The 25532-nt window shown below is 43.8% G+C and overlaps 4 protein-coding genes across 4 annotated transcripts in view; 1 reads left to right on the top strand and 3 right to left on the bottom strand.

Annotated features, from left to right (window-relative positions):
• LOC100515441 (olfactory receptor 52A5-like) overlaps positions 1-25532 on the bottom strand; it is a 202980-nt gene that overhangs the window by 173123 nt on the left and 4325 nt on the right. The gene's annotated exons all lie outside the window — the stretch shown is intronic.
• Positions 375-1486, bottom strand: LOC100625080 (olfactory receptor 51G1-like). Its single transcript, XM_003357156.2, has one exon. The coding sequence runs from the start codon at positions 1484-1486 to the stop codon at positions 500-502; it is 987 nt and encodes a 328-aa protein (XP_003357204.2). The 3' UTR covers positions 375-499.
• LOC110255335 (olfactory receptor 52D1-like) lies at positions 10112-14257 on the bottom strand. The gene is given in 3 exon segments (XM_021062227.1): positions 10112-10572; positions 10575-11102; positions 14251-14257. Coding segments are annotated over 3 exon segments (996 nt in total).
• LOC100512180 (olfactory receptor 52D1-like) lies at positions 18208-24837 on the top strand. The gene is given in 4 exon segments (XM_021062225.1): positions 18208-18218; positions 21784-21803; positions 23796-23876; positions 23879-24837. Coding segments are annotated over 4 exon segments (1071 nt in total).

Genomic DNA, 25532 nt, shown 5'->3' with positions numbered 1-25532 from the left:
TGCAGCTCTGATTCAACCCCTAGCATGGGAACTTCCATATGCTGCAGGTGCAGCCCTAAAATGCAAAAAAAAAAAGAAGAAGAACAATAACAACAATGAAGTCCACTTTGTCTTAATGGAAAGAAAATAACAAAATATACCTAATTATCAACACCAACTCTACCAAACATTATTTTTTTTAAACTTTGAATAGTTAACTTGTGTTTTAACATGGACAATCAGACGTCTCTTCAAACCTGAAGGTGAAAATATCGCCATAAAATATTTGAATGAAAGAAATTCCCTCTTACTAAACCTTCTGACACAAGGAATTTGAGATGCTTTAAAGCTAGGAAATAATGATAGAAACAGATGCAATTTTTTTTGGAGGGACATGTAGAATGTATCAACTATCATGGAATTATTATGTACCAAATGTGAGCAAGAATTCCTAACCTGATTATCTTCAGAATGAAGAACATGAATTCAAAGGTCCAGATATCAGGGAATCTCGTGCCTTCTAAGTGGGAGCAAGCCCAACCCTTTTGGAGAATAGTATCCTTAGGAAACCCTGGCGAATCTGCTTTGTCTTGATGCTGTAAATAATTGGGTTGAGCACAGGTGGAACTAACAGGTAAACATTGGCCATGGTGACGTGAATCACGGGAGAAGAGTGTTTTGCAAAGCGATGCACCAGGGATAACCCTATCATTGGCACGTAGAGAATAAGCACAGCACAAATATGAGAGGCACATGTGTTGAGGGCTTTGAGCTTCCCCCTCTTGGATGCGATGCGTAGCACAGAGCGGAAGATGAAAGCATATGATAAAAAAATTCCTAGAGCGTCTACACCCCAATAAAACACCACGACAAACAAGCCAAACAGAACGTTGAACGAGATGTCAGCACAGGCCAAACGGATGATATCTTGATGTAAGCAGAAAGAGTGGGAGAGGACGTGGGAGTGACAGAAGGAAAGTCTGGGAATGCGAACAAGAACAACAGGGAGGACAGGAGAGCATCTGATGACAATGAAGCCCCCTATGTAGACAATGCGTCGGGGGGTGAGCTTGCTGCAATACCTCAAAGGATCGCAAATGGCAACGTAGCGGTCAAGGGCCATGGCCAGGAGCACGGCTGATTCCATCAGAGAAAAGGTGTGGATGAAATACATCTGGGCCACACACGCGTTTATCTCGATCTCCTTCGCATCGAACCAGAAGGTTTTCAGCACTGTTGGCAGAGTGGAGATGGACATGCCCAGGTCGGTGAGGGCGAGCATGGCCAGGAAGTAGTACATGGGTTCGTGCAGACGCTGGTCAGTGTGGATGATGTGAAGGATTGTGCAGTTGCCCACGGTGCCCGTCAGGTAGAGCACACAAAAGGGGAGGGAGAGGAAGGGCTGCACATTCTCAGAGCCGGGAATCCCAGTGAGGTAGAAGGAAGCCGGCGGTCCACTACTGGCATTAGAGCCTGGGGCAGTCACGAGGCTGGCCCACGGAGCCATTCTGCTGCCCTTAACATGTGGACGCCTAAAAGGAGAGGATACCAAGTCATGCTTCTCTGTTCGTTCTTTTTCCTAATTTTCAATTCTTGCTTAGCAGGGACATCATGCATACAGGCTGGAAAACGATTTTGAAAAATCAGCTAATGTCGCCATCCTCTTTTAATGACTACTATTTAATCCTTAAAAGGGTCTGAGGTCATTGCATCGTCATCTGCCCATCTTTTACCCTATTAATTCTAGATTTTGGAGTGATTCATAAAATATTCTTTCCTCCCCTAAGTTTATGACGTAGTCTCCTCTGTTCTCTAACAATATTTTGATAGGATGGCTGGGTTTTATGTACTTTTAGATGTGTCATTTACTTGCCATTTATTTTTGTGTGTGATGTAAGAAACTTTTCCCAGACCCTGACCGCTCCGTGTTAAGCATTCCTTGGTGGAAACGTCTTCAGAATGAATATCAGAAAAAACTCAGGCCATCAATGCATAGACTTAGTTTTATGCAACATTAAAAAAAAAAAATCGCAAGACTAATCAAGTCACATTATAGATATGAAACTTATTTCAGAAACACTGTATATGAGGCAAGTGTGGTTGGCATTTAGAGAGGCACATGAATCAGCCCTCACCCTGGTTTAAATGGGAATCAGAAGTCCACAAGCATCTGAGGGTAAATAATGTTTACCCTATTTAGGCAGTCTAGGGTATTCGGATTTGGTTTCTCTTTCACATTCTCCACCAAGGTTTATTTACGTGTACCTATCCTGCAGTGAGACAAGAGTTTTATTTAAGTGAATTTCTATCATCGGCTCCCTGGATAGAAGTGATTTGAGAGCTCTATCAGCTTTGTTGAACTTGGAGCCTCCCTTTTACCATCTCTGGAACTCACAACCAGTTTTCTGATATTGCCATCTGTGGACGTGGCCTTGGGCCATCTGACAGATGCCAAAAAAACAAAACAAAACAAAACAACAACAACAAAAAATTCAGCCATCACAGCCTCATTATTAACCTCAGAGTGAAGTTAACCCACCCAAGACTGTGATCCAGTGGCTTATTGTAACTGCAGAAATCTGCTGCCATTCTCTTGTTTTTGTTCTTTTGCTCATTGTTTTACTGTATTTCAATGATAAAGATAACAGGCCTTGTCTCACCATATTAGACAGATAATTAAATCAAATTACATATGAAAATGCTGACCACGATCCTCTTTCAATTTCAATGTTTACATTTCAATCATCCTATTTTTACCATAAAGTATCAATGATGTCAATAGAAAAATACGTTATCGGTAAATAAATGGAGGCTTAGAAAATTAAACGGTTTGACCATGTCACCTAAGTGCAATGACAGATTTAACAGACGTCAGCTTCAGGGTTCTGCTCCTGCGGATGGGGATTTTCCAACACAGTGGTTCCCTCATTTATGTGGCTGCTGCAGCCGTGTGCCTAGCTTGGCCCATGTGTGAAGCTTCTGGATTTTGCCTACCATCCTGGGCAATCCTTGATGCCACGATATTATTAAAACAAACAAAAATCAGTTCCTTCAGACACTCAACTGCACTGGTATTTAACTTTTACTTCCTGTCTCATAGCCATACAGCATCTTAGCTCTGTGAACTAAATCCCATGCCCTTTAACCACCTGTGCCTGGTCCTTCAAGACTCAATGATTCTTTCATAGTATTCATTTGGTTATTAATGAAGAGTCTTCATGGTGAAAGAAAAACAGACACTGTGGCCCAATTCCTTAAGTTTATCCATGAGCCATAACCACGTCCTATCTAAGCATACTCATACACTCTTAAAAATTACTTATAGGCTTATTATCATATTTGAACCAGGGACTGTCTACATGAGCTCCACACAACACATGTCCTCTACGAGTGGCCTGAGATTCAGAAATGCCACCGAGCAGACTAAGAACAGTTGTCATTAGAATCCAAGCCTTGCTTCTACGGCTTCCACTAAACATTTTAACTCTATGTTCAGAAATCAGCCCCAGTTGTGTTTTGTAAAGACCTCCCATCACACACTAGGAATTACTAGAGTGAAAGATAAAAATCATAAACGGCCCTTCCTGCTCAGACTCACGATATTCTTACTCGGCTGCCCTGATTAATAATACCCTTGTCCTCGCCAGCAAACGCCTCCAAGTTTTACCTGAACCGGCACCAGTCTTCTTACATTTCTTTAGTGTTTTGCCATAAACACAGCCAAGAAGAAACCTGAGGGAGGCAGGCCCTGAAAGGAAAAGCTTCTGCTGGCCAGGAAAGGGAGGAGAGTTGTGAGACTCTCGGCAACGAGAATGCTGCCTTAGGCGGAAATGACTCCAACTAGGAACCACGAGGCTGCAGGTTTGATCCCTGGCCTCGCTCAGTGGGTTAAGGATCCGGTGTTGCTGTGACTGCAGTGTGGGCCAGCAGCTGTAGCTCTGATGAGACCTCTAGGCTGGGAACCTCCATATGCTGTGGGTGTGGCCCTAAAAAAAGACAAAAGACAAAAAAAGAAAAGAAAAAAGAAAAGAATGCTGCCTTAGGAAGTTGTTATAGGCCACCAAATATTAGGGTGGGGGTGGGGGGAGATAATCAGCTGCATTTTGTTACTTGATTTAACTCACAGGAAGAGGGCTCTAACGTCACGGTGACAATTCAGTTACAGTGGCCGAAGGAGGCCTTCCTGCCAAGAGGAAGCCCCCGCATAGGAAGGGGAAACGGGGAGCCAGCACACTTCCAAGCTGGACATTCAGCCTGGGACCTCAGGACACCGTGAAACACAAGTGAAGCTGGTGAGAGCAGGGAGGTCAGAATCTGGAAATAGATATGTGTGCACAGTTCTGGAGACAAAGCTTAAAACCAAGCGAACGAACAATATCATCCTTTAAGGATCTGGATCAGTTGGAACGACTTAAAAAGCGTGGGAAAAGGACTGAAAGAACACAGTAAGGTACATAACCGGTCTGTTGTCAGCTCCCTTCATCTCTCCTTAATCGAAGCATCCTTGCAAGGCTGAATTGCTCTCATCAATCCTTCAGTAAGCCCTAGTCACCAAATCCAAAAAATGCTCATGCCCTCATCATAATTAACCCTCAGGAGCGTGTGAAGTGGCTGACCACTTTCGCATTTGAAAACGCTTTTCTCCATAAATACAGTATTTTTGGAAAACATGCTTGCTTTTGTTTTCTCCCACCTCACCAGTTGGTCTATTTTTTTTTTTTTTTAATTTTCACTGGATCCTATTCCACAGCCAGAATGTTATAATAAGTACTCCAGTCTTCCTTTTGCTTTTATTCCTATGCTATAACTACACTTTCTCACAAGGTATTCTATTCAGTAATTGCCTTCCAGACAGTCTACACACTGGTAACTCCACTATAAATCTTCATCCCTAACCTCTGGTGTTCTCCCGAGTCGTGTCCCAAAGGGTCTACGGGAAGTCTCCGTTTCCAGGTCTAAAAAGCGCAGGAAAGATCACACGGCCAAGAAAGAACGCTTGGGCATTCCCTTACTGTATCCATCTTAGTAAATGCAACTCATGCGACACGGTGATCAGATGTCAAGACGAGGCATCGCCCTCTGGTATCAAACCCACTAACACGTCCTCTCGCTTCTCCTTCCAGAGTAATTTAACTCACTCACTCTTGCTCTTTATCGCTGTCATGGTTTCTCTTCGAAACTAACTTATGAGCCACTTCACTCATCTAATTTGCGCCACTCTGTGTCATGCTCCACGAGCACTTTTCCGTAGAGCAGTGGATTCTTAAAGACAGAGGCGAGGCCAGTCCCTCCCGCGTTGAGAACGCGGCTGCTACTCGTCTCTGAGTGAAAAGCAAGCCACTGTCTTCTTCCCTGAGGACGGAAGGCAGGTGGGTTTGTGTGTGTGATTTCCGCCTTGCTCTTCCTCCCCTGAGGGCTCTTACACCGTTGTGCCAGTTCTGACCTCACTGCCATCCGCATTCACCAAACAGCAGACGTCCGGTGCTTCTTTCCGGTTGCACAATAATCCAGGTTTCTTTCTCACCCCTCCGTTCAAGCACCCCTTCCCCTTATGCAGAATCCCCAAACACACATCACCTCACGTGACTGCATCACCTGACACATTCTTCCTGCAGCAGTCACTATGTTTCGCTTCCCTCCAACTCCCGATCTCCAACTACCCAGAGTCAATCTCCTTCCCTGCACCCAGGGTTTCTTCCCCTCTTTCCATTAACAGATGGACAGCCACTGTCCCTCCCAGCCTTGATCTGCTCCCCGTAACAGACTCACTTCTGTCCGTAGGACCCTTCTATTTCTCCACCACTTGGTTAACTTTCACGGCTGTGCTTTCTTGCTCATAGTTAAGTATGCAAACTGGAGATAGTATTTTCTAAACAGAATAGAAGGGTATCAGTTTATCCATCTGTGGCCAAAGAAGCTCTTCACTTTTCCTGGTTATATAGGGTCCCTGGAAGCCTGAGGGACCCATAGCCACTAATGCCACATAAGGAGTAAGGACCTGTGGACCTGAGGGATGTAGGTTGCTCAGAATGAGAGAGCAGGAATTCCTACGGGAACAGAGAAAGCCTAAGGGATATGCAAGTGGACAAATGCAAAGGAACCCTGACTGCACCTCTGACGGCTGGCTGGGTGGATACACACAGTGGGAGAGGGAGGATTCCAACTGAACAAAGCCTGAGCTGGATAACAAACTATGAATACTAAGATGTATAATAAAATTAAAGAGGTCCATAAATAAAATAGACACCAGAACTGGGCCGGCCCTAGAAACTGCCCAGACAATGGGTGGGATGGGACCCCACAGGGATCTTCTCAAGATCTAAGGGCGAACCAGAAATAGAAGTGTAAGGGACGGACATAGGTTCAAATAATCTCAAATTCTGATTTTCTTAAAGAGATATGCGATTATCAATGCCTAAAGGCCATCTGCCAGAAATATAAATTCTCACATAGCTCCATACTCAAAGGTGAGGAATTGACTAAATTTTTAACACATTAATTTATATGTGTTTTACCACCTTATTTTATATGGGCTTGCATAGCATCTGAACATCTATCCCCAAGGTATTCTGCTCCATCTCTCCTTGGAGGTGCCTGTCTTTCCTTAGGTTTTGGGTGAATTAGTTGCTCTCTGATTTTAACTATCTGACAAATTCACAAAAATTGTGAGTTTTAAAATTATCCAGCATTTTTTGTTTATCATTAGGTTTTCAGTGACACTCTTTCCAACTTTTTGGAAAGAGTGTCTAAGTAAAAAATATAAGTCCTGGCAAGGTTTTTTTGTTTTTGTTTTTTTGCCACATCTGCAGCATATGGAAGTTCCCAGTCTAGGGGTTGAATCAGAACTGCAGCTACAGGCCTACACCACAGCCACAGCAACGCTGGATCCAAGCCACATCTGCAACTTATACCACACATGTTAAGTATTCACTGAGCAGGGCTATGGATTGAACCCACATTCCCGTGGACACTATGTCATGTCCTCAGCCTACTGAGCCACAGCAGGAACTCTCCCTGGTAGGAATGTTAAACCATGCGGTAGCCTCCGACTGGAAAGACACTGATGTGTCCACTCTCCCTACAGCTATATTTCCCAAGCATGGACTGTGAGCCACTGAGTCATGAATAATCAGCATGATTTAGGAAAATAAAACGGGTTTTTATTTCGGGGATACACCACAGAAGTTTCGAATCTAATGGTTAGAGTGGCTCTGAGCAATCTGTATGTTCAAGAGGCTTCAAGCCTTTTAAATGTTGAGAACTATCATACTGGAAAGATGAAGCTTGATATTAATCAAACTGGTTCATTGCCAGAAAATGGGGTAATCTTTAGGTGTGCGATGGTTGCAGGTAGAATTGGTTACCTCAAAAAACTGGACACCACCTCCAAACATACCACACACACACACACACACACACGGCTTGATTTAATCCAGCGTGAACTGTGTTTAACTCCTACCTGATATTCCCGACACAATGTTTTCCGACTTTGTAAATGCCATCGTCTCAGCTTATTCACTCTTTTCTCCTCCTACCATAGCACTTACCCCATCACTATGTCAGAGTGTCCGTAACTACATGGAGTACAGTGGTTAAGAAGGGAAACGTGGGGCCAGACGTCCCAGGTTCAAACCCTGGCTCCAGCTTTCACCGTCTCTGTGACCTTGGGGAAGTGATCTAACTGCTCTATGCCTCAGTTTCCTTATTTGTACAACGAGGAAGACGAAACAGATCACATCAAGAGTGCAGGAGATTTAATGGGTTCATGTATGTGAGCAACTCGGGAGGGACAATGAGAGTAGAACCACCGTATGAAGTAAATGTTATTACACGGAAGTGGAATCTTCCTATGTCAGAATCCGCCTTATCAAACTCCTAGAGCCCAATGTCTCTACCCTACGCTTTTTTGTCTTTTTGCCTTTTTTTCTAGGGCTGCTCCTGCGGCATATGGAGGTTCCCAGGCTAGGGGTCAAATTGAAACTGTAGCCACCGGCCTACACCGAGCCACATCTGCGAACTACACCACAGCTCACAGCAAGGCTGGATCCTTAACCCACTGAGTAAGCCAGCGATTCAACCCGCAACCTCATGGTTCCTAGTCGGAATCATTAATCACCGAGCCATGACGGGAACTCCATTTCTACCCTACTCTTGATGTTCATCTACTGTAAAGCCTATGCTTCCTCCGCACCCTTATCCGATATGTGCGAGGGAGAAAGAAAACGTAGACTGGAAAATTTGGTAAAAATAAATGAAGTAAGTTTATTTAAGACACACCTATCCCTTGACACACACACACACGTCCTGGAAGTCAGGCTTTCTAATGACGGCATGTGTTTTTGATGCTCCTTCATGAGTAAGCCCAGCTGTTCTAATCAGGAATATACGCCTACCTCTGGGGCATAGAGTCAGAGGATCCCTGACTCTGGAACCGAACTGAGTCCTCCCAAATGTCTTTATCACTAAGAAAGATGATATTTCGAACTTGCATCCGCCACACCTTTTTAAAAAATCTCAATCTTTTCTGGAATCACCTGGGAAAGAAAGGATGCATTTATTCTGTGCACGTCTGAGACCCTGAAACTGATTATAAAACTTGCCTATGTGTCTCTGTATCCTTAACGGATTCTGGTCATAGTTAATATTGGCAAATGGATCTAATCTGAAGGTGGCGATGGGAGATGGAACATGCAGCAAGCCTGACACCTCAGCCTGCGAGACGCTGTGGTCGTGAGACCCCTCGTCAGGGAAATTTGGCTACGAATGCAATCCTGGTGAGATTACGGGAACATTATAGAGCTAGACAGACTTCAAATCCTAGCTCCTCTACCTACTAACGTAAAGAACATGAGTTTGTTGAGCTATTTAACATGGGTATTTAGGATGATTAACCATGAAAATACTGTGAGAGTTGAGCAATTATGTACACAAAACACACGATGAAGAGCTAAGGGGCCCAGCAAATGTTTAATAAATATTGATTTCTTTATAGTCTTAGCTTGAGGGGTGAACTACTTGACTAAAATATTTTTCCATTAGGCAGCCAATTTCTCTGCCCCTTACCTGGCACAGCTACAGCTCAAGTTTAGCTGTATTTATGAATCACTTAGGGCACTCTGAACCGTGGATGCCCGAACACCACCCTCATGGCAGTTCTGCCTTCGGCAGAATTGCATTGAAACACAGTGACACAGGGTGTAGTCTTTCATGTGTGGCTTTTATCAGTTAGCATGAAACCTATGAGCTTTGTCCATGTAAAACTACAACACAAAAGAAAGCAGTAGGATTCAATGACATAGAGAAAAGGTTACAAGTTAATGACGACTTCATCAACAACACATTTCTTCAAAGCAATATTAGATTCCAGAGCACAGTAGGGTCATGACTTTAAAGAGCTAAGAAAATGTAATAGCTGGATAATGCAATGGTGCAGCTAACAAAAAGCATCCTTCAAGAGTGAGTGTGAAATAAATCTTTAGACTGGATAACAGAAAAGCTGGCGTCAAAAGACTCTCACTGAGAAGGTATTGAAAGAAGGTACTTGAGTCAAGAAGAAAGGACCGGAGTAAAATGGAAAAATTTCTAAATCTGATAATGTCTAAAGTGATAAACCAGAGTTCCTGCTGTGGCTCAGTGGAAACGAACCCGACTACTATCCATGAGGATGCGGGCTCAATCCCTGGCCTCACTCAGTGGGTTAAGGATACGGTGTTGCTGTGAGCTGTGGTGCAGGCCAGCAGCTGTAGCTCTGATTGGACCCCTAGCCTGGGAACCTCTGTATACCACAGGGGCAGCCCTAAAAACTCACAAAAAAAGCAAACCACAGATGTGTGATTATACACATCCTATTGTTTTGAAATATCTCTTATTTTTAGCCTCAGATAATTCTCTGTAGATTTGTTAGTTTTTTTTCTTTAAGGGAATATTTTAATATTTTGATAAAGAGTCCTCCTTGGTAATATATCTGCCTCAATGTAGTGTTTCTTATAACACAGAACCTATCTTTGAATGAGTTACTTCCCACAGAAATACATAATCCCTCGGGACAACAAAAGGAACTGAATGAAGAAACACAAATTCCAAGGCAGAAACTATATAATTTGTTCATCTCTGACTCAGCAACTAAGCAGATTTAGTTCAGAGGTTTTGAAGCACTGAAAAATTTAAGGAACCTGTCCCGGATCTTCTTGGTCCTCACCCCATAGATGACAGGGTTCACCATGGGTGGGACCAGAAGGTAGATGTTGGCCACAAATATGTGGACATGGGCTGCCACGTGGTGCCCAAACCTGTGGGTGAGAAAAGAGAAGAAGGCTGGGGTATAGGACACCAGGATCACACACACATGGGAGCCACAGGTGCCCAAGGTCTTGAGGCGGGCATCCTTGGACGGGAGGTGGAAGACAGTGTGGAGGATGAGGACATAGGAACAGATGATCAATAGGAAGTCCACTCCTCCTGTAAGGAAGGCAACAGCGAGGCTGTAGGCTCTGAGGACTCTCGTCTCCGCACAGGCGATCTTGATGAGGGCCATAAACTCACAGTAGGTGTGGGAAATGACATTGGTTCTGCAGTAGGGCAGCCACCGAAGCAGAAGGGGTGAGGACTAAGGAGGGCTGTGCCCCGGAGCACAACAGCTAGACCCATCCCCCAAGTCACAGCGTGGGTCAGAATAGCGGAGTGTCTTAGCGGATTACAAATGGCTACATAGCGGTCAAAAGCTAGGGCCAGGAAGAAGCCAGACTCCATGGTGGAGCAGGAGTGAATTAGAAACACTTGGGTGAGGCAGGCTTCAAAGTGAATCTCTCTGTCATGGAACCAGAAGATACTGAGAAGTTTGGGCACGGCGGTGGTGCACACAGTAAGGTCAGCCACAGCCACCATGCAGAGGAAAAGGTACATTGGCTCGTGGAGGCTGGAGTCTGTCTTGATGATAAAGAGAAGAGAGCAGTTTCCCAGGAGGGCCAAAAGGTAGCCCACACAAAAGGGGATGGAGATCCAGATGTGAGCAGCCTCCAATCCAGGAATGCCGATGAGAATGAAGATGGACGGATGGACATCCGTCTTATTGTATGCTGACATACCCAGCATCAGGTGCTTAGCTTTCTCTTCGTGATTTTCTTCTAAGCAAATAAATAAAAACTTAAAAAGGTCAAAACTCTAAGTCAGCCAAAATGCAAGAAAATGTACGTCATGTAGTAATTAAAACATCTGTTTATATCCTTAGAAAGGATTTCATCATATGATTGTCACATATTTCAGAGTTGTAATTTACAGTGTAGCTGATCCCTAATGCTCCATCAAAAATAGAATCAAAAGTCAGAAGTCAATGTATGAAAATCCAAGAGCTTCTATTCTTTGCAATGAAACTGACACAACTGAAAGCTGAGGTGTAAGAGTCATAGGTTTGGATGACTTAAGAAAAGTGTGGTTGTAAGACACAAATGAGAGTGAGGCAAGGAGAGTGTGGGAAGTTTTAACTGAAAATACTTTTTTTTAAGTTAGATTTTAGTTATAATAACTTTTGGACATTCCAAGCTACAGGATATAGCTTGGCGATCAAAATGCCAAAATCTGGAGGATATGCTGATGGCTGCGCAATGAACAGAAGGGGGTTCTTTCACCCCACCCACCGTGGAACTCATTCAGGATGATCAGAGTGGGCCTGATGACACTGTGTCAAGAATGAAGAGCTCTCTGCCTTGCCCACGACTCTCCGCTGGCCCCAGAATTTGTGTTTGCTTTAACCATCACAGGCAGTAATTATAGCATGATTGTAACCTGAGTTATGAGCCTCCTCTATTTTCTAACAATGTCTCCAATTAGTAAAAAAACAACTTCATGACATGCTTTTGATGAAGTTCAGTCTAGAGTCGACTTCATCCAAGCATCCTTCATAACCTTCCCTTTGTGCTGCAAGCTTCTCCTGTGTGGGCTGATCCCTACCCCTGCCCCATACTGTGGGTTGCTGATTACACCTGTTCCATTTCTTAAGACTACTGGAGCAACACTGAAAGACCTATTGCAACTCTAAAACAAGTTTGTTTTCCCTTTTCTTCTTTTAGAAGCACAATTGATACTGTTCCTTTTACTCTACCTAACATTATAGATACTTGCAGATTATGGAGTCTACGGTCAGAAAAATAACCATGAAACCAGGGTCCACTGTCACAGAGACTGGAAGATATACAGCACACTGGGTAGCAATCTTGATTTACAATGATGACCCATGTTGTAGCCATTCAATCTGTTGTTGAAGTTTCACACTCAAGTTTCTGCTCTTTGACAGTTTGGCTTTCAAGGTCCCTAGGGATGGACATTCTCTTTTGGGCAGGAAACAGCTGGATTCAATGGACTGAGGAGCTTGGGACGTGTAGAGAATACCGCATTTCTGGATTGTGATATAAATTGGGATACACACAAGGAATCCAGCGACATCACACTATTGGGAAGTTATGCAACAACCTGCAATTTCTAAATGCTTAGTCAGCTGTTTTTCTGAGAACATTTCAAGTTAAACACTCATGAATTTTAACCCCAGTTAGGATCCGGAGAGTTCAAATGCCTTGGATGAGGTTAAACCGCTGCCTGTACCAGAGACACTGATCCAGAGACCTCACTCTTCACTATCACATAAATTTCCCCAAGGCTGCGTCATGTGTTTACATGATGTATGTGAGAGGGTGAATCCGTGTGTACACATAACATTAGGAAATACCATCGCCCTTGATTTGATGACGGATGCTGGTGGAAAGTCTTCCTTTACGAAATTCCATGAAGGAGCTGGCCCAAGGCTAAGCTTTTCTCTTCTTAACTGACACCTTCTCAAGACACTTACTCTCATGCTCAATATACGCTGTGAGCTCTGAGCTCGGAGGGAAGATTGTCGTTATCAGAGAAAAGCTCTCCCAGTCACACCCGCTTGTACCATGAGGATGGGCATATGCTCTGAGCTACACGATTTTTACACACTTCCCTTTTTTCCTCCTAAAATGAATGTTTGTATCCTTTTATCTGTATTGTGGATCCATTCAGGTTTTCGTACTTCTCATTCACTGTCACACTCAGCCTTCCTATTTGCTCTGTCCCACTGCACCGTTTAAATACATTTTCCCGATGGAAAATGAATGGACAGATGATGCAGGGAAAACTAACAGTGACGTGAATGTACATATCCAACCACTTAAAATAGATCCTGCCGTCACTGGCCATCAGGAAATTCAAAATTACAATGAATACAAAACACATATTTTTAACCAAAGAACACCAGTGACGATGCCACGCCTTAGTGACATTTGGGCTAAAGGACAACTCTTCTGCATGACTGGTAGGGGTCGGCCCCGCTTTGGAGGGAAATTTTGTAGAAAGCATTGTACTAAAAACAGTATTTTTGGTAGAGTGTTTTAACTACTTGCCATCCCAGGAAATAATTTTCAATAAGCACATGGAGGTATATACGGTGTTTCTCATTGTAAAACTGCCAACGACAGAAGAAAAATCGTTGCATTCAAAGAATGTCCATCAGTAAAGTGACAGTTAAATTAAAAGTTGTGGCAAGTTTATGTTATATTACATATTATATTATATATTTATATCAGCAGTATTGAGTAGTAATTAAAACAAGTATACTTTAAAAACTGAAAGAGAAGACATCCAAAATTTTAAAATGAAGCTGTTTGTTTTCTATTCATTTATACACATGTATGTATATATGACACATTCTATAATATGAACTGTTACACATATACATAAAAAATTTTTTAAATTTATACTGAAACCAGAAAACAACCTGAAAGGACACCCATCCAAATTCGGAGTCTAAAATATATGAAGGAAGAAAAGGAGTGGAAAGGGAGTAAAATTTAGCTGTATCACCATGGTTTGATTTTTTTAATAGTGCTGACAGACTTGATCTGCATTACCTGTAGTTAAAGCAAGAATGCAGAGTTTCAACTGTCATCTTCAGAAAAAAGAGAAACCAAGAAATTGCAAAGGAGATGTGACTTTCCCTTTCCTGTAACTATTAAGAAACTCTTCTATTCTCTTGAAAAACCATTCGCCCACCTCTCTCCATAGACTGGTCACCTACCCAATTCATGAGAGTGGTGACTTTTTGTCTTTGTCCTCCAAGGTATTTCTGCACAGATCAAACTTTCAGCAGTTTCTGCTTAAAAACAAAGGCTCTGCTCACATGTCTGCCCCCCTGAGATGATTTTTCTAGCTCCTCTGAACCGCCATTCACAGCGGTGACCCTACAGTGTGTACACTTACCTGCCATCTATCTCTCGTCATACTGTGTTTTACATTTAGGCATGTACTTCTCCTTTATCATATAGCACATTGTTTCTTGGCAGAGACAATGTCTTTTCATATTTTTGCTGTTGTTCCAATTAATGAATAAAGAAAAAAGACAGAAAGTAAGGTGTGTTACTGTGTGTGGTTAGTACTTTCCATAGAAACACACCCAGGGAATCACTGTAATTCTATTACCAGCCCACACTAGCCCCAAACTTTGTGCATTAACTATTTCCTGATTTTAATATTAACTCTGTCACACATACCCTGGGATCGGTCTCCAACAAAATTGAATTTTGTCAAATATTTTGTTCCCTATTTGACCACAGGATGGAGAAAATGAGGGAAGCAAAGAAAGAAGCTCACATCTGTTTATTGGAAAGAATTAAATATATGGCCTTTTAATGTTTTCTGGCTAAGTCCTACTTCCTCTATCTTTCTCTTTACAGTAAACAAAGTTGAGCATCTGTTGAAAACCACGTAAGTTATACTGCAGGCATTATCCCACTGAATCTTTATGGAAATTGCGGTTAGGTAGTCATACCATGACACAGATGAGAAAACAAGCTAAGAATGGTGGATTCATCTGCCTAAAATTACGCAACTATGAATTCATAGACTGGAATTTGAAACCATGTATAACTACAAAGTTTGTACTCTTTATACTAACCATGAGGAGGCAAGACCTCTGCAGGGTTTTGTAAAGGTAAATTGACTTAATAGATTTAAGGCAGCTTTGAACAGCAGGGACCATTGCTTAAATATTACCCATTTCTAGGGTTTGCTCAGAATGTAGGGTCGACACATCTACAATCCAATCCCTTTCACCCGATCGGTCTCCCTCTGAAGTCCTGAACTAGGCAGGGAAGCACATACAGACGGCTACTGTCAGGAAAGTCGAGGCTCGTCTCAACCTCTAACAGGACAGACAGAGATGCTGCTGCCTGCAGCACAGACAGGCTTTCCAGGGGCCCCAGTTCCAAGTGGGTTCAGATACCTCATGGAACCTTACACGAGCCTGTGCTTCAGAGACCGTTGCTTCTAACTGGAGCCCTGACACCTTCACTCTGGCTATTGTCCACCCAACCCATGACCCCCACGAGATCAACTGCACGCTGCCTTGAGGCAGTGGGGGTTCCGGGGAGAGAAGGAGCACCCACCTCACTGAGGAAACCTTCCGTTCGTTCATGACTCACAGCTTTTCCAAATGAGCTCAGTTACAGACATGCTTCCTCATGTGCTAAGACTCCCATGGGCACTGGTGGGGAAGGCCCCCCTGCAGTGGCAGAGAAAGAAGCCACTGGGAATTGGACAGGTGAGCGCAAGATTCAGGTCCCAAGACTTTAAAGGCGACATCTTCAGAAAAAGAGAATCCAGGATGGGATGGGGGCAGCAGGTAACCCTTGATTGTCTCTGGAAGCTGCCCCTCAGCAAGACGGCCTGAGTCTCAGAATTCTTGTTTGTTACAAATATCCCACATGTGTACTAACAAGGAAAGGGCGTGCCCAGTCCCTTTGTTGGCATAATGTCTTTTTATGTTCAGTATGAGAGAGAGGTGCATCTCTGCACTAGATCCTTCGACGTGAATACCGAGGACGTGGATCAGAAACCCAGATTGTCCAGATGGTCTTAAACATACATCATGCTCTCCAGGCGAAGGCCTTCCTCACTCCTGGCATGAAAACGGTGGGTGGACTTTCCATTCCAAGAACAGCCGAGGGTGAGGATGCTGACACAGGGGTTTCCCTAGCACGGAGGTGGTCTCTTTGGTGGCATCTGGACGCACTGAGGGCACACGCAACAATAACACAGGCGCAGGCAAGAGAAAACACAAGATAAAGATTCCCAGAATAAGTTCTTGGTTTTTGCTGTTGTTGGGTTTTTTTTTCCCCACCCAGGTCCACATAAACTGAACCATCATTTTGTCTAAGCTGGGGACTGGATCAATCAGGGGGGCTCACTGTAGCCTCATTTGATTGAATAAAGACGACACAGCAGTGATTCATCGGGGTCGGAGACCACAAACTGCTGAATCTGCAGTAAACAAATCTGGCGCACGTGCAACAGCACAACCACAGAGACAGCTTTATCATCACCTGCACCTGCTTTTGCTCATTAACCTACGTCCCTTCCCTAATACAATTCATGTGGGCTAAAGCCTGGGCGCCTTTGTTCTGCGGAACCAGAGTGCCTCCTGGTCCCCCACTTTCTAGATGCAAGAGAGTCGTGTGTGTGTGTGTGTGTGTCCGTTCTTTTTAGGGTCACACCTGTGGTACATGGAGGGTCCCAGGCTAGGGGTCTAATTGGAGCTACAGCTGCTGGCCTACACCACAGCCACAGTAACGCAGGATCCGAGCTGTGTCTGTGACCTATACCGCAACTCATGGCAACACTGGATCCTTAACCCAGTGAGTGAGGCCAGGGATCGAACCCCCACCCTCATGGTTCCTAGTCGGATCCACTCCCACTGCGCCACGGCAGGAGCTCCTGTGTGCTTTGTTACACCACGCGGTCCCTCTTTCAGGATCTCCCGTTGCCCTGCAGCGCTGGACGCGGCACATCCGGTCTGAACTCCAACATCCATCGTGAATAACGGCTCAGACGCCTCCTCGCTGGGCAGTAATGCTATTGAAGGACATCCTGTTTTTGAGGGCAGCTCTTCTCGTGAGGGACATTTCAGTCTCCAGTAAAGACAGGTTCTCCCAGCTATGCTTGAAGGCTGGCGGAGTGCATTTAGCCTGGGCTTCTCTGTGTGGCCAGTGGAGGGAACAGCAGTGGTGGCCAACTAATTGCATCAGTAGAACACAGACCACGTCCACCTGGCTTTGGGAGGGGGGTTGGTGGTTTTAGAAACCTAGCCTGGTTGTGCATATTCTATATTCTGACCAAGGGGTGCGGCCCTGTCCCAGGCGTGAGGACGTGAACGGAGGGCCAGTGGGCCAGACAGGACAGCCATTCTGTCCCCTTCCAGTGACAGCTGCTCCAGGCCAGGGACAGTGTTTTTCATCAGGTCCCGCTGGCAACAGGGCAATGGTACGCCAGCGGTGACTGAGTCGTCCTTCCTCACCCAGGGATGGAAGTACCTTGCCCATCCTGGTGGGATATTCCATTGCAAATCCCAGTAGACAAGCCCGTTCTCGGCCGTGACGGGTGTTCTCAGCAGCAGAGCACACGGATCCAGGATGAGAGTTGGGACAGCGGCTGCCTCCTGTGATTTCCACACCTTTATGGGGTTTGATCTCTCTGCAGCGTCCCTACTCCGGCATAGGGGTCAACACCATACTGGTTGAGCATTCTTCTGTATTAAAGCCGAGGACAGTATCTCAGTCCAGCTGGCCACGGTGATTTTACTACTAGTATTTAATCCCTCTAATATTCCAGTCCTTCTTTCTATCAACTCTCTTGCTAGGTGGCTATACGGAAGTTGGAACCTCCATTCAATGTCCTGTTTGTTTTATTTTGTCTTTTGTCTTTTTAGGGCTGCACCTGTGGCATATGGAGGTTCTCAGGCTAGGTCTACACCAGAGCCACAGCCATGCAGGATCCAAGCCACATCTTCAACCTACACCACAGCTCACAGCAACACCAGATCCTTAACCCGCTGAGCAAAGCCCAGGATCGAACCTGCAACCTCATGGTTCCTAGTCCGATTCGTTAACCACTGAGCCACGACGGGAACTCCCAATGCCATGTTCTTATGTCTGGCCTTGTATATCATGCCCTTTAAATGGAACCCCCCCCCCATCATTGTCTATTTTCAGTGTTGATGTCTTGGACAGATGCAAGATGAGTACATCTCCACATCCATCCTCCAGAGTTTTATAAGTGTATATAGAGGCCTGGGTTCAGTCACAAATGCCACCCAGATGGCCTCAGAAAGACACTGTGCTGTCCCAAGGCTATGTCCCTGGAAAAGCTCTCAGTGTGGGGATGATGGATGAAAGGTACGTTTCCAGCACAGGGAAAAGACTGAAGAACGTGCTCATGGGTCTATTTTCACACAACTCACCGAGAAGGAGAAGGCTAGAGGAAAGCTGGATTGTGGAGACTGGAGTTCAAGAATTTTGTTTTAGAAGCACTCGGCTGAAACACATACTCCATACTCGGATAGAGAAGACAATGGTTGGATGGGTAGAGAAGTTCCATTTCAGTATTTAGGGCGGAAGTAGTTACACAAACCTAGAAATCATCAGCACACACTCCTATTTGTAGCCATAGGAATAAATGGGACATAGAAGGAAAGACTACACACATGCAGAAGATGAAGGTGCAGCAGGGAAAAGTCCTGGACATATGCGAGGAGGTGGGTGATGCAAAGTATGTTCACTGATCCCTTTTCTTCACCCTCTACGTCCAGCCCAACAGTAAGTTCTGCTGATTCCAGCTTAAGTTGGTCTCACATCTCCTAGTTCACTTCATCCCAACAACCACGATCTGAATCCGAACCACGACTGCGTTCTGCTGCACAGACCCTGAGAGTCAATCATCTCTTTCTCTCTGCCTCCAAATTCATGGTCAGCCTCGATTCCTTTTCGTTTTTCGCAATCACTCCATAAATTCAACTCTAAAACATACGCATAATCCATTCATGTTTCTTTATATCTTAGCTCTCTTAGAAAACCTGGCATCATCTTAGACCCTGGTCTTTGAAAATCGTAATTCTACATCAGTTCTCTACATAGGAGGTCACATTATACACAGCTGCAAAAAGGTTTCCTGGTGGGATTAGATTGAATTTAAGATTTTTTTCACTGCTCTCGAAGGCCCTAAATGATCTGTCCTGTGCCTCTTTTTAAACTTCTCAAGGACCACTCATTCCCTTTGCATACCTTGTTTCAACTATTCTACTCTTTTCTTTCTCCTTAAAACTTAGTAAGAATTTTCTCCCACTGTGCAAGATATTCCATCATTTATTTTTCTTGCCATCATCTCCCTCCTTTCTTTGAATGACTCGTGTTTTCCTATCATCTGGGTTTCAATTCGGTCAGCCTCCAATAAAGTTCTTTCCTGACCTTCTTTTTCTAGAATTTCTCCATCTTCTGCTTCTAGTCAGTCTCCAGCATACCAACCTCTGGGCTTTCATAAGAGAACTTACTGATATCCCGAAATACTACGTTTTTAATCGTTTGTGGATTTCTCTCATACGGCAAATATCCTAATAGGAAGGACCTTGTCCGTTTTGATTATTACGTTTCTAGTCCCTGGAATAGTACCTATTTCCTAGTGCACAGAAAGGAGTTGATTTAATGAATTAACGCAGGAATGTGAAAAACTTTTATGTCCATGGTGGTGTGGTAAGAAATTACAAAGCTTCTTTGCACAATAATGTTTACAGCAGTAGATGTGGGCAGTTTGTGGGGTTTTTTTTTTTTTTTTTCTTTATTTCTATTATGTGCCTATCACAGTTGTGTAAGGAATTGATTTTTTTTTTCTTTTTTGTAATCAGTGGAACAATGAAAATAACACATATACCTAGGAACTGACAGATGGTTAAGTAAATTATGGAACATAAATTAAGTGATATATTTTATGACCATTAAAATTATAATTATGGAAGCTATTAAAATTAAATTTATGAAAAATATTAACCAAAAGTTCTTTGTTGCATATTTTCTCAAAGGAAATGAGACATTATGCATACTCCACCAAGTCAACAATCATTATGCAAACCCAATGTGCTTATAACCTTGAAAGAATTTAAAGCAAGAAACATATCTGTAAACTAAGTGTTTCTTTTTTTTTTTTTTTTTTTTTTTTGGTCTTTTCTAGATCCGTGCCTGAGGCATATGGAGGTTCCCAGGCTAGGGGTCGAATCGGAGCTGTAGCCACCGGCCTACACCACAGCCACAGCAACACGGGATCCGAGCTGCATCTGCAACCTACACCACACTTCACGGCAACGCCGGATCCTTAACCCACTGAGCAAGGCCAGGGATCGAACCTGCAACCTCATGGTTCCTTGTCGGATTTGTTAACCCCTGAGCCACGACGAGAACTCTGACATCTGTAAACTAAGTATTTCCGACCAACCATGTCCCAAGGAAAAGAGGTTCATAGTGAGACAGATTCCACTGACAAAATCACGTTTTCTTCCCTCTTCTTGGTTCTTGACTAAAAATGGAGGGAGAACAGACTCTGAAAACTTGCTACTACTTTCTGCTCAAGAAATCTCACAGGTTGGGCTCCAAAGGGAATCCATGCACAGCTGAGCCACTTTCTTGACTCCTGGGAGACTGTGATTCTAAAACTATTAATGTGACCGAGGTGAGATGAAAGGGCCGATTATCCTGAAGATATGCCAGGAGGTTCTGGTGACACAGGACAGGTAAGATCAAGGATAACACAACTACACAACATCTCCGTTCGTCACCAGAGGTGTGGAGCCGAAGGCACCAGGCCTTCAAAGGGATTAGAAAACAGAATGACACGGGAAGATTAAAATGGGTCCCCGATACCTGCGGGTAAGAAAATAAGGAGTGAGGTCTCGTATCTTCTATAGAGAAACCACGTCCCCAAATTCATAAGATGTGATAAAGTCTTTTTGTATCTTTTTTCCTTATTTCTATCAATTCAGGGTCTGAATTAACAGTGATATTTCTTTTTTTGTTTTTCATTTTTTTTCATATGGAGGTTCCCAGGCTAGGGGTCGACTTGGAGCTACAGCTGCCAGCCTACACCACAGCCACGACAATGTGGGATCCGACTCTGTCTGTGACCTACACCACAGCTCACAGCAACGCTGGACCCTGAACCCACTGAATGAGGCCAAGGATTGAACCCTGCATCCTCATGGATGCTAGGCAGGTTCTTTAACCGCTGAGCCAAGATGGGAACTCCAACAGTGATCTTTCTTGATCACCAGATCCTACTTTTCTAGGATTTTCCTTTTCTCCACAAGCTTATTCAAGAGGCTTCCCATCTGATCTTCTCTCTAGGAAAGGGAGGCCATTCAGTTGAGGTTTTCTAAGGACGGGCAAGGCCAGTGAAATGAGGAGATATGAAAGTAATAGCCTATGGACCCCATTTAATCAAACCCTACGGCAAAGCACACACGTCAGCATGTGGTATGTACGTACGACAGGCTCAAGAATAAGACAGGATATTGAAGATACCTTTCCAGGAGCTGAGGATGAAGAATTCTAGGCTGCGCTACAGAAAGAAGCCCCTGGGAGAAGAGGGATTATGTGAGTTTACTTTCTTTTCTGATTCTGCAAGCTCGGGAAAGCTGCCTGCACTTGTCCATCTAAAAACACAGATTATTCTTGCTGAACTGAGAAGCAGGGGTTTCGTGATTTACCAAAAAGCAGTCAGTTCCCGTGGTGGCAATGGGACAAAAAGAAAGAAATTCCACGAGAGTACTGTCTCCTCGCTGCTTCTGGGGAAACAGACTAAAGGAGGGCGTCCTAAATTGGATTCAGGCCATCTGACCCCTTTGCTTCATCACCGTCCACTGCGAAAAATATAAATCAGAATTTCTAATTCAGGCCTTAGTCACTAAGTCTCCAGAAGAAAGCGAAGACTACGAAATGGTGAGTCCAGGGTTTGATTAAGAGGGAAACAGAATTTGCACACCAAAGAATATCCTTTTGGCAGAAGAACAATGGGCCCACTTTGTGGGTCATGTAAGGCCCTAACATGCAATTCCACAGTAAATATATTATTTACTGTTTTGTATTTCTAAATTTGCTTAATTTAGTCCTTCAGTGGTTTTTTGGTTTTTTTGGTTTTTTTTTAACTTAGTAGAATTTTGTCAGGCTTGGTCCTCTTTTAAATAACGTGCTTTCGCTGTTTTTTCTCATCCTCATTTCCTTTCTCCTGTTTTTCCCAGAGATTACTGTCGGTGCTACTTTAACACCTTCAAAGTTTCTTTACTAAATTTCTCCCTATCATTCCTATAATAACAGCAATGTGGTCTATGAATTTCCTGCAAATTTCAGGACTGGAATTATGTCATGCAGATGGCATGTGTTCTCATATTTTATAGTTTTAGGGGGGTGTTGCTTTGAACTTGATTTGCTCTTTAATTGAAGAGTCATTCTGAATACTACATTTAATTGCACAAGCATGGGTGTGCTTCATTTACCCTTTAAATACTAATATCTAATTTCTAAACTTCTATTATATTGACTAAGGTACAGCTATTATTCAGAATAAATCCTGAACTATATACATTGAACCGATTTCCAAATCTGTTACCCAATAATTTTAATTTCCTTTTTTGTCTTTTACTCACTTTCAAATGAGATATATCTGCCTGTGCCCGGTGCGTGCCACTCCCAAACTGAGTGATATGTTTGCTTCTTCCATGTCATCCTCTGGGGGTTAGGACTTTTGACTTTTTGGCTTTCTGACCGACACCTGAAGCAGGTGTTAAGGAGCACAGCGCCGAGAAGTTGAGCATCTTTTACGTACGTCCTCATGGAAGTGTACTTTTTTGTTTAATCACCTCTCTGGGCATATTGGCATAACAGTGATAGAATTTCCACTTACTCTTTTTCTGGGCTCTCTGGTTTCTGTATCTGCAGTTGTTTTCTCTTGCTTCAATGTACACCTCTCAACAGGTGTAATGTGCTACCATTTTTGCTCTTGTGTATCTGGTCTATACACAGTCCTCAGAGTGAATATTGGGATGTGTGACCTTGGCACGACTTAGCTTATGTGTTGCTGAGCTGTGCAACCTCCAGAACTCTGCAGTCTGAACCTGTCGGATAGAAAGGATGGATAAAAGAAGTAATGTTTGGAGGAGGAATGAGATGCCAGTTGAAAGGTGATTACTGCTTGGCTCAAAGTTCTTGTCTGCCTTATACGTGGACGGCTCCTAATTTTTACTTAGCCTCAGGAGACCGGTTCAGAGCCCGAGGAACGGGACCTGGATTAGAGCCTTCGTTGCGCTCCTACAGTTCTCATTCACTGGAAAAAGAGTCTCAAATACGTGTCATCAAAACTACTTTTCAAAACATGCTGATTACATGCGGCAGAGTGGACAGTCACATTCAGGAGAGAATCTTCTGTGCTCTTCATCCTACAATGTGACGCCCATTTTAATATTTTTCACAAATCATTCTGGGCAAACGAATTCTAACCTGGGGTAATACAGTTAGCATTAGTGTCTTCTGATGGTGAACTTCATATAAGTTATAATGTTCTCCTTTTCCCTTCTATTTCAAAGGTCCAGAATGCTTCAGAATCAAGGCTAAGCATCTTATCTATGAATCCTCTGACTCATGTAAGCGGAATAAATATCCCCACCTTTTGAGCCACAAAACTGCTTGTGCATATAACTTTTACTGCATTAATCATAACAGACTTTAATCATTGGTTGGCAGGAGTTTCTCCCCTAAGAAGAACGTTAATATCTAAGGTTAGGGATTGAGTCCTATTTATGCATTTTTTTCCTTAAGCCATTGTCAAGTATTTTAGATCATGTATAACTATTGCGTGTAATATATAAAACCAATATAAAGCCGTTAGTAAATGATGGAGAAACGAACATGAAATCATCTGCAACAGAGCGCAGCCAGTCTCCTTCATCATGCCCTTGCTAAACACTACCAACAGCCATCCCCGGACCTTTCTTCTCCTTGGCATCCCAGGGATGGAGGCATCCACGGCTGGCTGTCGATACCCTTCTGCCTTGTCTACCTAAGTGCTCTCCTGGGGAACTTCTCCATCCTGTGTATTGTCAGAACGGACTCTACGCTGCACGAGCCCATGTACTTCTTCCTCTGTATGCTCTCTGTGGCTGACGTGAGCCTCTCCACCACTACTATGCCCAAAATCCTCAGCATTTTTTGGTTCCATGACAGGGAGATCGATTTTGAAGCCTGTCTCATACAAGTGTTTCTCATTCATTCGCTGTGCAGCATGGCCTCGGGGTTCATCCTGGCCATGGCCGTGGACAGGTGCGTGGCCGTCTGCAATCCCCTGAGACACTCCGTCATCCTGAGCCACCGAGTCATCAAGACCTCGGGGCTGGCTGTTGTCTTCCGCGGAGCTCTGCTTTTCAGTCCTCAACCCTTCATGCTTCGGAGGCCTCCCTATTGCAGAACGAATATCATCCCTCACACGTACTGTGAGTTTATGGCTCTGATCAGGCTGGCTTGTGCAGAGACCAGGACCTACAGAATCTACAGCCTAACTGCTGCCTTCCTTACCGGCGGTTTAGATTTCATATTAATCCTCTGTTCGTATGTTCGCATCCTTCACACTGTCTTCCATCTTCCGTCCAAGGCTGCTCGGCTCAAGACCTTGGGCACGTGTGGATCCCACGTCTGTGTGATCTTAGTAGCCTATACGCCAGCCTTCTTCTCCTTCCTCACCCACAGGTTTGGGCACCGCGTGCCTCCTCACGTTCACATCTTTGTGGCTAACATCTATGTCCTCGTTCCACCCATGGTGAACCCAATGATCTACGGCATACGAACCAGCAGGATCAGAAAACGATTCCTCCAAGTGTTGACTTCTCACAAATCCTACACAACCAACTCTCTCTGCAGCAGGTTCCTAAGACTTATAGGGGCAGGGGAGACATGCAGCCCTAATTCCAGAACCATGAATCCCTAATCTTCCATTTGTAATAAACATATTAACTTTTACTGACGAGATTTTGTTCCTAGAAAATGTGCTGAGAAGAGGGCTGACTTAGATGATTTATTTTTAGTATATTTGTCCAGTAATGCAATATCACAATTGCGTGGTCTCACTCACTGTGTTTCCTCCAAGATACTCTTCTGTTGTTCAGTCTTATCAGCTTTATCAGAGGTGTTTTATTGACTTACTACATCTGACCTTAACTAAACTACGCATTTGTAAGTCTCAATGAATGGAACTGTTTATATGTCCAGGTCAACAAGATTGAAATCATTTTAAATCACTGGAAACTGAGATGATTCTAGCAAAAATGTCTTCTGAGCAGACAGATGAAGAAACAGAGGCCTTCCTGTTATTTGTGTCATGTATTCTTACTTTATTTTACGTAGCTAGAATCCTTTGAAAGGTTGTGTTTGCTTGTTTCTTTGTTTCTGTTTGTTTGGGGTTTTTTTCTGGCTGCACTTACCCCAAGTGGAATCTCCCAGACGGGCGATCAAACACGAGCCACCGCAGTGACCATGCGAAATCCTTAAGCACTAGACCACAGGGAATTCCCTCAAAGTTTCTAAACAATATTCCCACAAATGACTCAATGATATCCAAAACTGTCCTACTATTTTTCCTTTTTCTGTTTCCTCAGTTTGGTTCGAGCTGATTCAGCTGTTCCT

The sequence above is a fragment of the Sus scrofa genome, chromosome 9, assembly GCF_000003025.6.
Source record: "Sus scrofa isolate TJ Tabasco breed Duroc chromosome 9, Sscrofa11.1, whole genome shotgun sequence".
Lineage (NCBI taxonomy): Eukaryota > Metazoa > Chordata > Mammalia > Artiodactyla > Suidae > Sus > Sus scrofa.
The sequence above is the reverse complement of the archived record's forward strand: the minus strand, read 5'-3'. Positions and strand labels throughout refer to the sequence as shown.